Below are 17544 nucleotides of genomic sequence, written 5' to 3' on the forward strand. Positions count from 1 at the left end.
ACAATCTTTCGATCCTCTTCTGATATGCGAGCTGTGCAAGAGGATGGATAATTGCAAAACAGAAGAGAGAATTATGTTTTCGTGGTAAGAGGCAATTACTGTAATGTTGGTGATGTGCAATACCCTGAAGAAAGATGTGTTAGTGAAAATTCAATTTGATGGAGTTGATCCATACTTTAAAGAACTCAGGATTGATTAATTTTTAATGCAACTTGCAAAGACACTGATAAAATACAATATAGACTGAAACAGAACGTTGTCAAATGATCATTGTTGTCGTTGGTATAATTGCGTAAAGGACAGGCGGCAGCGGGATGGAAAATTATTTTTGTTTCTGGTGGGTTGGAAATGTGTAGTGCACCCCAGCGGTTGCTATTCATGCCAGTTTTGTGATTAAGTGAACAACAAAACACTTTAAAAGGGCTGCATAAACCAGTCATGTTCCTGTATGTTTAATTGTGGTAACAATTATATCTGGACCTCTCTTGGTTTTTCAGCATGTGGGAAAAAAAAAATCAATTTCAGTGTTGAATTGAATTGACTTTATTTCTTACATCCTTCACATACATGAGGAGTAAAAATCTTTACGTTATGTCTCAGTCTAAATGTGTAATGTGCAATCATAGTAATTTATAATAAATAGTACAGTCAATGTAACATAGAAATACACTCAAATCAGTGTGAGTTAATCAGTCTGATGACCTAGTGGAAGGAGCTGTCCCGGAGCCTATTGGTCCTGGCTTTTATGCTATGGTACAGTTTCCCAGATGGTAGCAGCTGGAGTAGATTGTGGTTGGGGTGACTAGGGTCCCCAATGATCCTTCGGACCCTTTTTTCACGTCTGTCTTTGTAAATGTCCTGAATCATGGGAAGTTCATAACTACAGATGCACTTGACCGTCTACACCACTCTGTGCAAGAGTCCTATGAATAAGGAAGGTACAGTTCCCATACCAGGCAGTAATGCAGCCAGTCAGGATGCTCTCAATTGTGCCCCTGTAGAAAATTCTTAAGATTTGAGGGCCCATACCAAGCTTCCTCAACCATCTAAGGTGAAAGAGGCGCTGTTGTGTCTTTTTCACCACACGGCTGGTGTGTACAGACCATGTGAGGTCATCGGTGATGTGGATGCTGAGGAGCTTAAAGCTGTTTACTCTCTCAACCCTAGATTCATTGATGTCAATAGCGGTTAGCTCATCTCTGTTCCTCCTATAATCCACAACCAGCTTTGTTTTTGCGACATTGAGGAAGAGGTTGTTTTCTTGACCCCATTGTGTCAGAGAGATGACTTCTTCCCTGTAGGTCACTTCATTATTGTTTGAGATTAGGCCAATCGATGTAGCGTCATCAGCAAATTTAATTAGCAGATTGGAGCTGTGGGGGCAACACAGTCATGGGCATACAGGGAGTAAAGGAGGGTATAGTACACAGCCCTAAGGGGTTCCTGTGTTGAGAGTCAGAGGGGTGGAGGTGAGGGAGCCCACTCTTATCACCTGTCGGTGATCTGACAGGAAATCCAGGATCCAGCTGCACAAGCAGGGTCAAAGCCGAGGTCTCTGAGCTTCCTGTCGAGCCTGGATGGAATTATAGTGTTGAATGCAGAACTGTTCTCCAAGAACAGCATTCTCGCATAAGCATCCTTCTCCAGATGTGTAACGATGGTATTTTATGATAAATGCAATTCGTACCAATATCCAACATTCATTGTTATAAGATGCATCTAAGCTTAAAGACTGGAGACTACTCATTGAAGAATTTTTTTTAAGAGTTAAAAAGTTTTGAAGTGGGTATTATTTTAAGCAGCTGCAAATTTGAAATTTCACTTCATATGCAATACCTGAAATACAGCTTAATCCATGGCCTAAACTACACTCAGTGGCCACTTTATTAGGTACAGATGCAGAACCCGGTGTGGTCTTCTGCATACTGCTGTTGTAATACTTGGTTATTTGAGTTACTGTTGACTTCCCGTCAGTTTCAACCACGGTATGCTATTCTCCTCTAACCTTACTCATTAACAAGGTATTTTTGCCCACAGAACTGCTGCTCACTGTAGGTTTTTTGTATTTCACACCAATCTCTGTAAACTCTGGAGACTTTTGTGCGTGAAAGTCCAAGGAGATCTGGCACCAACAATCATTCTGTGGTCAAAGGCACTAGGATCACATTTCTTCCCTGTTCTCAGGTTTGGTCTGAACAACTGAACCTCTTGACCATGGCTGCATGCTTTTGTGAATTGATTGGCTGATGAGGTATTTGCATTAGGTGCAAGTGCACAGCGATACTCAATAACGTGGCCATTGAGTGTAATATTGGTGTAATACAGGGTTCCCCAATTAGTTTTCCACAAGGGCCAAATTATGTCAAGCATGCCAAGCCAAGGGTCAAAACGTCCAGGGTTTCTTTTTCCATTGCGCCAGTAAGTTGTTTTATGGGCAGATGATGTTGCTGCTATTACCATTATTATTATTATTATTAGTAGTAGTAGTAGTAGTAGTAGTAATAGTAATAATTTAGGCCTGGGATTCTCAAGGTCTGTGTTGTGCGTCACACAAGAAAAAAATGCACTCTTGAAACAAAATAAGTCCAAAACCAACCATTTAGTTATGACTCCAGCTATCACAACTGTCAGCTGTCACATTGAGAACTAATCTGAGACTTAAAATAGAAACACACACACACACACACACACACACACACACACACACACACACACACACAGTCTTCACCACTTCCACACAGAGTTTTAGTAGTACTGCCTTTTCTACTGTTTCTGTTCTCTCTTTTAATCTATTTGTTCTTTTTAATTAAGCTATGTAGCACTTGAGGTATGAAGTGTAGCTATAAATGAAATTATCAGTATTATTGTTGTTGTAATACTATTATACCACAATAAGATTGACAAATGGACAAAAATAAATTGATTCACTCACCAATCAGTGAGAGCAGTGACAGTGACCGGATGAGGCAATCCTTCTGATGTCGGGCCTGTATTCTGTTGTGGCAATCCTGAGGCACTAGCCAAGATGTGCATTGGAGAGTCTGTTTCTGTCCTGGTTCTTGATAGAGTTCGTTGAAGAAAACGATGACTCACATATGTACGTGGAGGGGAACAGTGTGAGTAGGAGCATTGCAATAGTTCTTGTGTTTTTGAATTGAGCTTGGGGAACCACGTTGATCCAAAAGTCACTCACCCCAATGTCCTTGTGTTGTGCTTTGAGCAAATCAGATGTTCCCATTTCCAAGACCTCCATCTGAAGAGTTGCCTCACCTATGGAAGGCACCAGCCTTTTGTCCACTGGCCGTAAGCCAAAACGGAGAATGGCTGTCTCAGGAAGAGGAGGATGTCACCTGAGAGTTTAGGGGAGCTTTCAAATCATTCCCTGAAGTTTTCTGCCAGGCTCGTCACAAAATCCTTCATCACTAGATCCTCCCATATTTTGTTCTTCTTGCAATGCTCCTGCAGACGTGGAAGGTGCAACTTTCTCCTGTGAATGTCTCTCTCCAAAAGGTTCAGCTTTGACCAGAAAGCTTCAATTGCCTCGTACATGTCCGCAACAGTGTGGTTGTTGCCTTGTATATGCAGATTAAGTTGATTTAGGTTGCGCGCCCTACAGGGGCGTAGGTCAAGTGTACGGTGTAGGATGAGGTTAAAATAAATTAGAGCAGTAAGCGCTTTATTTACATTTTATGACAGGTGTGTTCACGTAAGTGCCAATAGGTCGGCGCGGTCCAGACATTTGGTTCCCGTGGTCCGGATCTGGCCGACGGTCCGCCAGTTGGGGTTGTCTGGTTTAATATATTGTTTACATATACTTGGGCATAAACAGAACGCTTGGTTGTTTGTTTGATTCCCCTTTTATGTATTGAGTAAAAATGCGTTATCTACTTTTGATCTTTACAGTTCTTACTCAACTGCTAAATGTTTACCTAACTCCCACATCAATCACATTATAAAATGATTATTAGAAGATCATATTTATGTTTGTTAAGTCATATTGCCATTTCCATTGTTTTGTGGCATCTTGTGCAATGTTATGTAGCTTGCTTTCTTTGTTGCATTCTTTATCGCAGCTTTGGGGAATGTGGGCCAAGGAAGCTTGATAGATTAGCAAGAAAGTTATATGCTTGTCAGTGGGTCTATTGGGAGCAGTTTAAAAAAAAAGCAGAAACAAGACCCTTAATCTTTGTGAACTAGGCAAAAATATCACCTTGTACTTCCAAATAAAAGCAAATGTACATAAGGACATAAGAAATAGGAGCAGGAGTAGGCCATCCAGCCCATCAAGCCTGCCCCACCATTCAATAAGATCATGGCTGATCTGTCCATAAACTCAGTTTCATTTACCTGCCTTTTCCCCATAACCATTAATTCCCTTACTATGTAAAAACCTATCTAACTGTTTCTTAAATATATTTAGTGTGGAAGCCTCAACTGCTTCCCTGGGCAGAGAATTCCACAGATTCACCACTCTCTGGGAAAAACAGTTTCTCCTCATCTCTGTCCTAAATCTTCTCCCCTGAATCTTGAGGGGATTCTAGTTCCAGTCTCACTAGTCTCTTAGTTCTAGTCTTACCCACCAATGGAAACAACTTTCCTACTTCCATCTTATCTATCCCTTTCAAAATTTTGTATGTTTCTATAAGGTCCCCTCTATTCTTCTGAACTCCAGAGAGTATACTCCCAGGCGACTCAACCTCTCCTCATAGGTTAACCCCTTCATCCCTGGAATCAACCTGGTGAACCTCCTCTGCGTTGCCTCCAAAGCTAGTATATCCTTTCCCAAGTATGGAGACCAGAACTGCACACAGTACTCCAGTGGCGGCCTCACCAGTACCCTGTATAGCTGCAGCATGACCTCCCTGCTCTTGAATTCAATCCCTCTAGCAATGAAGCCAACATTCTGTTTGCCTTCTTAATAACCTGTTATACCTGCAAGCCAACTTTTTGCAATTCATGAACAAGCACTCCCAAGTCCCTCTGGACAACAGCTTGCTGCAATCTTTCACCATTTAAATAATAATCTGCTCTTCTACAATGGGGAAAAATAAAGAAAAATTGTAGATTAGTTTGTAAAATTAATTTAAATTAACTCCTGATGTTGCTTGTCATTCTGTAAACAATGTAATTGACAATTAATGGATGTATAAAAGTAAAGACATCTTCAATTTTTTTTAGATTATGAGAACACTCAGTCCTCTTTTTGTTGTCACTTAGAAATGCATACATGCATTAAGAAATGGTACAATGTTTCTCCGGAGTGATATCACAGAAAACAGGACAAACCAAAGACTAACGCTGACAGAACCACATAATTATAACATATAGTTACAGCAGTGCAAAGCAATACCATGACTTGATGAAGAACAAACCATGGGCACAATAAAAAAAAAGTCTCAAAGTCCAGAGTCGATGGACTCCCGAGTCCCCGATAGCAGCGGCAAAAGGGAGAAACTCCCTGCCATAAACCTCCAGACACCGTCAACTTGCCGATGCCATGGAAGCGCCGACCACAGCCGACACTGAGTCCATCTGTCCGAAAACTTCGAGCTTCCGACCAGCCTCTCTGATACAGCCTCCTGAGCGCCATCCTCTGCCGAGCGCCTTTGACCTCTCCCTGGCTGCTGAAACACGCAAAGCCGAGGATTTCGCGGCCTTCAGCTCTGGAGATTCCGGTTACTACACAGTAGCAGCAGCAGCGAACCGGGCATTTCAGAAGTTTCCAGATGTTCCTCTGTACTCTCATGTCTGTCTTGCCATCAAATCAGGATTGTGCACGGTCCCCTACTTGACAGATAACAGACATCATCACCGAAGTGGCCGTGCACACTGCCATCGCGCCGCTATCTTCTTCTCCTTAATTTTTTAATTAATAAAGTAGTTCATCATATAGCACCTTCCTCCACCTTCAGTATTTACTTATGTAATACCTTGAATTTTATAACTTAAAATTACATCAGTTCTAATTTAAATCTATTTTACTACTTAAAGATTCTTTACAAAGTAAAACTTTATGTGCTTAAGAGGCAACTTGATGGGTTAAGAGGGAATTTGAATAAATGTCGATGACAAGTTCAGGACTGGAGGTAGTTTTTGGGTCTGTTAAAAGACCAGCATTGGAAAAATTACTTATTTTGTGTTCAATGAAGATGATGAGTAATGGAAGAATCTGAATACTGACATGATCTAAGACAGCAGATTAAATTTTCATTTCAGAAATCCAGATATGCGTGTAAAACGTATATATGTGTACGTATTTTTGTTGTGATGTCAAATCTGACTCATCCTTTGTATCACCTTTATTGTTCTTGTCTCCCGAATGAATTGCACAATCTGTTAAAATAACTCCTGACTCTTTATGTAGAAATAAAATGCAGGCGATACTCAGACATTTGGTAGAATAACGAAAGAGAGAACTGCCTAATGTTTTACGTCAATGACCATCAGTTCTGATGAGTCACCTGGCGTGAAAGATGAACATTATTTCTCTGTCCATGGTCACTACCTGACCTGCTGAGCATTCCTAGTGTTTATATATCAGATTTTTTGTTTTGCTTTTCAAATACCAGTGTTAACATTATGGTTCCATGAGTGAACATTGTTCTGATACCTTACCCAGATACTTGTTGTTCATATAATCCTGATAGGGAATGCCAAAAAGATGCACGAACTAAGTCTATCCCAGAGATACCATGACGATTCTAGCAGCAGCTGGCCTTGGAGCTGAGTTAGAGGTTTTTCTTGCTATGTGGCAGTACTGGGAAAATGGAAAAGTCGGGTGAAGGAAGTGGCGTTCTCCTATCCCATGAATCAAGTTTTCAATTGATGTGAAATGTATTTTAATATTAATATTTAAGTAAAATACGCATTTTTGTCAGTAAAAAAAGTGATTTTTAACTGAATGAGTATCTGTAATTTACTCCGTTTCTCATTGATCATTAAGAATGATGTGTTTTCTCGTGCCTCAATACCTGATTTCTTTTTAAGTTTAGGAAACAGCTGTTTATTTTCCCCATTATCTAACTGATTTTCAATTCATTTCAGATTGTGCATTCGTATGAAGGCCATAACGCAGAGGTCCACCTCTTGTTGCCTTTTGGTGATCATGTGATCTCAGTGGATCGAGATAACACGCTTATTATTTGGGATGTGGAATCAGAGGGTGAGTTTGTAAGATTATAAACTTTTGGCCGCTATTTTTGACATTCTCTGAATTTTATTTGGAAATATTGAGATCACCAGGTAAGTGTGTAAAGTAAATGTAACACTAATTTCTGTTCAGTTCTTGTTTTCTTGCATTGCCTTGTATCAAAATTTTGTGAGTCATTTTGGGTACCATGCCTCTCCCTTTAGACACCTTGTTCATGCGAATAGGACACTTATTTATTATAGAATATCATTGCTCAACTTCTACTGTATTGATGGCAATTATAGATTGCAGAGCTCCCTACTTATGATATTGATGCATTATATATAATAACTGTAATTACTGGGTATTGCACTTCAGTTAAGCCAAGTGAATATTTGAACCTGAGCAACAGACACAAAATGTAGGAGGATCTTAGTAGGCCAGGCAGCATCTAGGAAAAGAGTACAGTTGACGTTTCAGGCCAAAACCCTTTGGCAGGACTGGAACCTGAGACTTCATAACAAACTAGGAGAAACCCTATCATTTTTATGATATCATTAGTAGTTGTTTCAGTATAGTGTGGGCACGTGGCCAAGTGGTTAAGGCATTGGACTAGCGACCTAAAGGTTGAGAGTTCGAGCCCCAGCCAAGGCAACATGTTGTGTCCTTGAGCAAGGCACTTAATCACACGTTGCTCTGCGACGACACTGGTGCCAAGCTATTTGGGCCTTCCCTTGGACAACATTGGTGTCATGGAGAGGGAAGACTTGCAGCATTTGCAACTGCTGGTCTTCCATACAACCTTGCCCAGGCCTGCGCCCTGGAGAGTGAAGACTTTCCAGGTGCAGATCCATGGTCTCGCAAGACTAACGGATGCTTTTGCTTACTGTTTCAGTATGATGGTCTTAGCAAGCAAGTTCAGGTTCAATTGTCATTCAACCATACATGAATATGTATACCAAGTGAAACAGTGTTACTCTGGGGCCAAAGTGCAAAACACAGTACACCTGTCATACACAGCAGAAAGTGCATATAGCACAAACAAGATAACAGTAAAATATAATCACACAAAAACACAGTCCAAGTCCCTGAGCCAGTGACTGTTGCAACAGTCTGCAGTCAAATACTATACAGCTTGTCTTCTGCCTAGTGAACACTGGGGCTCCATCCTGGACATTGCGTCACATCACCTCTGGCGCTCTGGTGGAGCACACCCACTCCAACACCTCCCCATGGGTGGCTGAAAACAGTGACATCACAGCTTGAGTCTGGTCCTTACCACAACAGAGGCTATGCAGCTCCCTTGCCATCCACCAATAAACCAGTGAATCAGACTTGCAGCATTCCACATTAACAATGTCCAACAGAGTCTTGCGATCACAGAAAAGCAACTAAGATGATCACTTGCTGTTAGACTGCACACCGCCTTTGCACACTGGCGCCTGTCTGTAGCAGGCAGCGTCACACCCCACACCAAGTCAGTGCCTTCAGTTTTTCCACCAATGAGCAACTTGCTGATGGAGTAGACCTGTGGTACTTTTTAAGTTCTCAAAGCCCAGCTGAGTCTTGTGAACGTAAAAAAAATTTTTAAAAGAAAACCTTTTAGTTGGCCCTTTAGAAACCGGTGTGTCGGAGTGCACCGCAATCTTATTAGTAGTGCAAGGTCCTATAGTTTTGATTACATTTGTCACTGTAAAATAGTTGACAAGAGCTAAGGTATTCCTTAAAGTTGTAAAATATTTTGTTTATCCCTGTTATTTGTTTGCAGAAGAATATCTTCAACTGAACTTTGATAAAATCACGTTTGCAGTTTCTGCCCTTTTGCATCCAAGTACTTATATCAACAAAATTTTACTTGGTAGCCAGCAAGGGAGTCTTCAACTTTGGAATATTAAATCCAAGTTAGTTCAACTTTAATTTTCTTTTATAAAATGTTTATTTATTAAACACTTCTGTTTAAAGTTGTTTTCCTCATAAATCTAAAGTCACGTAAAACCAAAAGAAGAATCATTCCTTTTCCTTTTCATTTCTGACATCTGGTGAAAGGTAAGATCATGGTGCCAAGGATTAAAGTTTGCTTCAACATACACGCAACATGAAATAAAGCGTACAAAGCAATTCTTGTGTAGAGGTATCAGGTGAGGTGCAAATTAAATTCTTTGTAGTTTTTAATGTACTTGATTGTTTATCGTCTGTGCTAACAGTTTTCACCATTATTAGTTAATCACTGGTTTTCCAATGGAAAACCAATTTAATATTACTGAGCACCTACTTTGTGATAGAATCCAGCTGGAAACCTGCTGTTTATCGAGGGTAGTCTCTTTGCAGAAGTTAAGATTGGAAGTGAGAGATAAATGATGCATTTTCCTGATTTGACATATTTCAAATTTGTTCTCTGGCATGGATAATGTTGCCTATCTCTATTTGCCCAACAAAAAACAGTAATATATCTAGATTGCTTTTTTTTTGAACTATTACAGTCTTAAAACTGCTGCACAAAATACCTTGCAACATTTTACCCTGACATGATTTATACATGACAATTGATTACCTGTGATTTTGCGCTCTCTACTGCGCTGTTGTTAGATGTTTAATAAATTTCTGCAGCCCAACATCAAACAATAAAGCTATTATATTCATCCTTTGCCTACTGCTTCTATGCTGCTGATCCCATCGACATATCTCTGGTTGATTAGTGTTTCCTGTCTTACTGTTATGTTAACTGTCATTCATGCTTTATGCTGATGTACTTGGAAAGAAGGTGAGATGGAGAATTTCAGACTACTGGGATACTAACTTTTATTTTAAATGAAAACAAAAAATGCAAAGGGCAGAATCTTTTTTTTAAAAAAATACAGAAGGTTGAAGGGGAAAATGCCCTTCAGAACTGAAAAAAGTGAGATCAAATTGTGGAGAAGGTGTGGTGGAATGGATATGATAAAATAAATATCTATGATAGTGTGAGACAGTGGTGCTGGTACACTGCTTATGAAGCCAGTTAGTTGACTGATTAATGTGGGAGGAGACAGGAAATCTAAAATCATCTGAAGGGTGTCACGAGCAGTGTAAAGTTCTCACAGACAGCTGTGACCAAAATGAGAAGGTTGGAAATAGGCTGTGTAACTAGCATGTTTTCCTGATGTGATAATGATATTAGAATGAGGAGTACAATGGGTTAAACAATGACAATTTGTGATGGAACACAGTTCTGCTGATGGTGACAGCAATTCTCAATGGCCATTTTTTGACCTATTGCATTTGACATTGTTGTAGTTTCTTGCAACATAGCAGTCCAAAAATTGGGTGTGAAATTGAGGGGTGTTCAAGATTTAACCACTTCAGTTATTGCTTATGCTATTAAGCTACTTTTGCTGATTAGCATTGAAGTCCCCACCTGCAGCACATTCTGTGGTCTTTCGAGCCTTCTGTATTTCTTTGCAATGGTGCTCACTGTAGAGGAAGAATGATCTGCGAACTGAGGGAGTGCAGCTTTTTAGCCTGTGTGAGGGGCTGAAAAGAAGTGACCACAATTTACAATCTGTGTTGTGGCCAGACAATTTTTTTTTGATTATTTTTGTTTGACTTGACTATTAGCTACTTTGAATATGTAATTGAGATGGATGAGGTGTATTTTTTCCCCAATGTGGAAAATTTGTGTATTGTTAATATCTCTGAAAGCAGTCTTTAAAATGAGTTAAATTTGTTAATATATTTGCAATAATCAAGTGGCCAGGTCTTAAATTAGTTACTTTCTTTACTAAGTAATAAAGTGATTCTAGTTAATTCTCCAGCGATTGATTACATTTTTTTTGTGGTCCAATTCTAGCAAACTTCTGTATACTTTTCAAGGTTGGAAATCAAGCGTGTGTGTGCTTCAGCAGGTCAGTGTTTTTCTGTTGCAATTTCTTGTCAGTTTAAATATAAACTAAAATATTTGGCAATATAAATTTCAAATCTCCCTGTTAGAGTCATACAGTTCCAAAAGATGGTACTTGGCTCATGTCATCCCTCCTACTTTGAAAGAGCAATTTCAAATCCAAATTTATTATCACATGCACAAGGTACATGCCAGGTGCTCTTCTGAAATTGCCATCCACATATGTTTCTGGTACTTTTTCATTTAAGTACATTATACACCATACTTAAAATAATTCTCTTCCCAAGTCTTAAATTTGTAGTCCTGATCATCGTTCTAGGTGCCAGTAGAATCAGTTGCTCTGTATTGAAATCCTACGTAAGATTAACTATTTGTGTTAATTCTCTCCTTCATTTTAAGAGGAACAAGCTCAACTGATTGGTTTCTCATTCTGGTAAATCTTTGCTTCATTCTCTTCAAGGGACATCTTTTCTAAAGTGATGCATTCTTATTTGGACAGTATCCGAGCCAAGGTGTACTTCAGAATTTGTAAAGATTTAGCATTTCTTATGTTCTGTGCCATGATGTAAAACCAATGTGATTTTTTAAAAATAACATTATTTCCCTGTATGTTGATTAACATGCGATCCACTTATCTACCTATTCATTTTAATGTTATACTATTCAACTTACGATTTTACTATACATTTTTCCTTTCAGAACTTAGTCAATTTTAATCAATGCTTTACCTTTTACTGAATATTAATATTTTAAAAAAATAAATGGCATATAAAAATTTTAATCTTTAATGGGTCATTGTTATTCTGAACTGAACTGGTGGCTAAACCATCTTTTAGACTTGTTACTTCACTCATTCCTATCTGAAGCTGTCTGAAATAATATCAAGATGACATAGAGATCTAAGATTTATTCAAACGCACTCAATTATGCCTAAAAGATATTTACCTTTTAATCATAACACACAAAATGCTCGAGGAACTCACAGGGCAGACAGCACCCATGGAAAGGAATAAACAGGTGAGAAACCTTCAATGGAAAGGGGAAGAATCATCAATAACCTTTCTTCCATTATAAGCATTACTTTCTCCATTATCTTCTATGGTATACTGTTTAAATAATCTGCAAGCGATGTATCTTTGCATCCCAGATAGGCAATTGCAATGTGAACGAATATTAAGTTAAACAGTGATTTAATTCTTTATATATTGTACTTTCATTTTGTTGTAACTCATCTTTGAATGTATAATTTGGGCAAGTAAACTTAAATAAACCTTTCAATGACCTTTCAAACCTTTCAATAGACATTTCACTTATAAATGAATTAAAATTCTACAGTTGAAGTGCATAAGACCATAACATACAGGAGCAGAATTAGGCCATTTGTCCCATCAAGTCTGCTTTGCTTTTTCATCATGGCTGATTCAATTTTCCTGTTGGCTCCAATCACCTGCCTTCTCCCCATATCCCTTCATGCCCTAACCAATAAAGAATCTATCAACCTCTGCCTTAAATATACATAAAGACGTAGCCTCCACAGCTCCTGTGGCAACGAATTCCACAGATTCACCACTCTCTGGTCAAAGAAATTCCTCCTCATCTCCATTGTAAAAGGATACTGTGACGGACATGGACTGTGCCTTTAAAAAGGAGAGAGAGACCCGCCTGCTTTTGGGTTGCTATGGTGAGAGAGAGGTGGAGTTATATGATGGACAGTTGTTTTTTTACAGATGTTTTGCAGAGTGTTTATTTAAGCAAGGTCAGATGACTCTTTCACAGACACAGAGTGGAACACTGGTTAAGGCTACCGGTCAACAAAAAGAAGCTAGTGACAGAATAGTCACTGGGTGGAACTTTCAAGTGCCCACAAGGGTGGATTGAGGATCGATCAGGAGAATTGATCAGTGGCTATCGCAGTGTGTAGAAGGGCTGACCCTGTGGAGGCTCCCGGTGTGTCTACCCTTGCCTGGGTGGTAGTTTTCTCTTGAAGATGGTACCCTTTTGTTTTGGCTAACTCGAGAGTGGATTTGAAGTCCAGACGACGGAAGACCAACGACACCTGTTTATTCGTTTTTTTCCTATTGTGGATTTCACCTCGGCTCACAAACACCTCTCTCTCCCCCACCAACTCCAAGCATTAAACTGAATTTTCTTTACATTACCATCGTGAGACTTTAAATCTTGCCACTGGAGCTTGAATGAGTTTAGGAATTATATTTACATGCATATATAAGCATAACACTGCTAACTTTGGATTTACCTGGTTTAATTTACTATATTAAGTAGATACTAATAAAGAGTGGTTTTTAACATCAAAACCAGATTCCAGGTGTGTTCTATTGCTGCTGGTTCATTCAAACCATTGCGTGTACGTAACTATACCCCTGTATTCTGAGGCTGTGTCCTTTGGTCTTAGACTCTTCTACCAAAGGAAACATCCTCTCCAAATCCACACTATCAAGGACTTTTGCCATTTGATATGTTTCAATGAGGTCACCCCTCATTCTTCTGAATTCTGGTGAATACAGGCCCAGAGCCATCAAATGCCATTCAATCCTGGAATCATTTTCATGAACCTCCTTTAAACCCTCTTTAGTTTCAGCACATCCTTTCTAAGGGGCCCAAAACTGCTCTTAATACTTCAAGTGAGGCCTCACCTGTGCCTTATAAAGTTTCAATATTATATCCTTGCTTTTATATTCTCATCCTCTTGAAATGAATGTTAACATTGCATTTGCCTTCCTCACCACAGACTCACCCTGCAAAATAACCTTTTGGGAATCCTGCACAAGAACCCCAATCCTTTTACACCTCAGTTTTTTGTATTTTCTCCCCATTTAGAAAATAGTTAACCCTTTCATTTCTTCTACCAAAGTGTATGAACGTACACTTCCCGACAATAAATTCCATCTGCCACTCTTTTGCTCATGCTCCTAATTTGTCTTTAAGTCCTTCTGTAGCCTCTACTTCCTCAAAACTATCTGCCTCTCTTCGTATCGCCTGCAAACTTCGTAACAAAGCCATCAATTCCATTATCCAAATCATTGACATACAACGTAAAAAGAAATTAGTCCCAACACAGACCCCTGTGGAACACTACTAGTCACTGGTAGCCAACCAGAAAAGGCTCCCTTTATTCCCACTCTTCACTTCCTGCCAATTAGCCACTGCTTTATCCATGCTAGAATCTTTCCTGTAATACCATGGGCTCGTAGCTTGTTAAGCAGCCTCAAAGGCTTACTGGAAATCCAAGTACAGAGCATTAGTGGATTCTCCTTTGTCTGTCCTGTTTGTCATTTCTTCAAAGAATTCCATCACATTTGTCAGGCAAGATTTTCCCTTGATGAAACCATGCTTACTATGGACTATTTTATCATGTGTCTCCAAGTACCCTAAACCCTCATCATTAATAATTTTCCAGTCTTCTTGAACCATTCCAGAATATAGTGATTCTTGAAAGATCATTACTGATGCCTCCACGATCTCTTCAGCCACCTCTTTCAGAACTCTGGGGTGTATGCCATCTGGTCCAGGTGACTTGTCTACCTTCAGACCTTTAAATTTCCCGAGAACCTCTGTGGTAACTTTATACACTTCATGCCCCCTGACACCCGGAACTTCCAACGTACTGCTAGTGTCTTCCACTGTGAAGACTAATGCAAAATACTTACTCAGTTCACCTGCCATTTGTTGTCCTCCATTACTACCTCTCTAGCATCATTTTCCAGCAGACTGATATTCATTCTCACCTCTCTTTTACGCTTCATGTATCTGAAGAAATTTTTGGTATTTTCTTCAATGTTATTGGTTAGCTTACTTTTGTATTCTATCTTTACCTTCTTAATGACCTTTTTTTAGTTACCTTCTGTTGGTTTTTAAAAGCTTCCCAATCCTCTGACTTCCTACTAATTTTTTGCTCTATTATATTCCCTCTCTTTGGCCTAGTCACAGATATGCAAATTTTGAAAAATGAACAGAATTGTAATATGTAAAATCCTTAACATAATTTCATGAGATTACATTTATTCACTTGGTTTAAATCAGTGTATTATATCATTGTTTGTATTTCCATTTGATTAATGTTTTAGTGACATGATTGCAATAGTAGCACATTTGTTGGAATGTTCTCTTGTGTTCTATTTTCCAGGCCCCAGCCGTAGATGTGGTTGCTGTAGGTCTAACATCTGGTGTGATAATCATCCATAATCTGAAATATGATGAATCGTTAATGAAATTTCAACAAGACTGGGGACCAGTCACAGCAATATCATTTCGTACAGGTAATCTAATTATATCAATGATATTTACTTAGAGGAATTTAAGATGGAAATGAAAGCTGTGTTTTAGCATAAAACATGGCTGTAATGTAAGTTCAATTAAATCTTTCTACAATGTTCAATTCTGTACTGCCTTAACTGGTTTGATTGTTATGTGATGATGATTTAGAAAATTAATAGCCTCTTTCAACTAATATTTGGTTTTGGAACCAAACCAAAACGTGTACTCTTCCATCCGATTTTGAAGTGCCAGTTTCGCTTAAATTTTATTAACATCTGATTTATTAATTTTCATTGGGTCACAATTGATTCTTTAGTGTATAGTTCTTTTGACTTGTGCTGTAATGAACAGTCCTTACTTTTAGGAGGCAGCGAGGGGGAGAAAGGGATACTAGTGATTAATTGTAGTGGGGCAAATGAAATCCCTGGTGTAACTGCGTCACAAGGATCGCTATTCACTAGACTTGCAGTTGTTCTGAAATAAACAGATAATTGCCATAAGTTGCTATTAAAATAAACCAATTTATTGTCAATCATAATTATGGCACATATGGTTTTCAGTAATGGACATCTTTTGAAGAAGATTATTATTTCGAAGTGCATCTTGTGTTAAAGTCCAGAATATTATAATAGAGAAAATGGAAAAAGGGTTAAGCAAGACATTTAGATAATATCAAATGGCAACATGTGACTGAGTCTGACGATCCAGTAAAAGGCAGTCATGGTGACCAGATTTGGAAGAATCTGAGAGGGTGATGTATTTTCTAAAAACGTCAATTACCTCAATAAAAGCCATTGCTAGTTGGAACATGTAACGATGCATTCATGCAGATACCATAGCATAAATCAGTTCATTGAGGAAGGTGCATATTCTCATTAACATATGTTTAACATGAAGATGTGGCTCTTTTGGAAAATGATACCCTTGCATATGTTCATCTTGGATGAGGAAACTACACTCAGACCCCGCATAGCATTGATTTGTTACCATGCAGTTATCCAATTCTTTATTGTATTTTTTAAAAAGGCAAAATTTCATTCTAAAGAACACTTAAAACTGCTTGAGCAGCCGCCATTACAGTAAACATTCAATCAGCCAGTGAGAGCGCTTTACATATGCCCTGAGCCACTCACAGCCAACCACGTATTAGCTCCTCATGCTTTGCCTGCCCCACATGTGTAAACGTTCCTGCTCCCTCACCAATTTATTCCTTTTTTTTAACCCATAATGTTTGGAAAATGGCCTGCAACTTCCAGTGAGGGTAGTACATCTAAGATGTCTAGGGAATGCATTAGCACGGATGTGAATCTGCAAGTGATACGGCGTTTGGAAGCTGGTGAGCATCAGCTTGATGTTGACGCATCTTTGAAATTGGCTTTGTTATAAAACAAACAAGATAAAAGCTTCTGCAACAACTACCTCAAAGTTATCATCAACGAAGCAACGAAGATGACTCATTCAAGGAGCCATTTGCTTGACAAGGTGGAAAATGGACTAAATATATGGGTGGATGACCAAACACAAGGAAACATGCCCCTAAAGCCAACTGATAATAATGGAAAAGGCAAGAAGCATCTTCAATCATATTCAAGAGGAAGAAGATATGTCGGTAACATTCGTAGCCAGCAGAGGTTGGTTTGATAGATTTAAATAGCCCAGTAACCTCCATAGCATACGTAACTTTGGTGAAGTGGCTCGTGCAGACAGCAAGAGCCTTAATAGTAAAGAGCTTGGAGAATTGGCAGAGCTGCACATCTTGGCTGAATCTGAGGACACTGACAGAGGAGAGCAAATACCAGCAAGAAATCTCACCACAAAATTCCTCGGCTCTAGCATCACCACGATCACACAATGCGTGGACTAGTTTATCGATAATGACACCAACTGGGAGCGAAGCAATAAGGCAAAAGAGATGTGCTCTTGACATGAGTTCCTGCTACTGAGAACTGCTTCATGGGAGGAGACTTAAGAAAAGGCAGTCAAATGCCTATTTGAAGAAGCCGAAGTTAGAGGAGGATCCACAGCCTGATTCCTGCTCTAGGTTGTAGCCACCACCTGCTTCCCTCCGCTGCTGCTGCTGGGATGTGTTGCTGCTCCACTGATGTACAGGTTAGACTTGTTTGCATGTTTGTTACTCCACCAATTACTGTGTGTACATAAAATAATATGGACCTTCAGGTTTGATTTTTTTAAAAATCAGAACCATGTGTCCACTTACATAATGTTATAATGACCCTGCATAGTGCTGATTTAGATAGTACTC

At 39.2% G+C, this 17544-nt stretch overlaps 1 protein-coding gene across 1 annotated transcript in view; it reads left to right on the forward strand.

The window, feature by feature from the left end:
- wdr36 (WD repeat domain 36) overlaps positions 1-17544 on the forward strand; it is a 78298-nt gene that overhangs the window by 15757 nt on the left and 44997 nt on the right. The window contains exons 4-7 of the mRNA XM_063068641.1: positions 7045-7162; positions 8898-9030; positions 10956-11010; positions 15151-15283. Of these exons, the coding sequence (XP_062924711.1) occupies positions 7045-7162; positions 8898-9030; positions 10956-11010; positions 15151-15283 (439 nt within the window). The remainder of the gene's footprint in view (positions 1-7044; positions 7163-8897; positions 9031-10955; positions 11011-15150; positions 15284-17544) is intronic.

Source organism: Mobula hypostoma, chromosome 16, assembly GCF_963921235.1.
Source record: "Mobula hypostoma chromosome 16, sMobHyp1.1, whole genome shotgun sequence".
Taxonomy (NCBI): Eukaryota; Metazoa; Chordata; class Chondrichthyes; order Myliobatiformes; family Myliobatidae; genus Mobula; species Mobula hypostoma.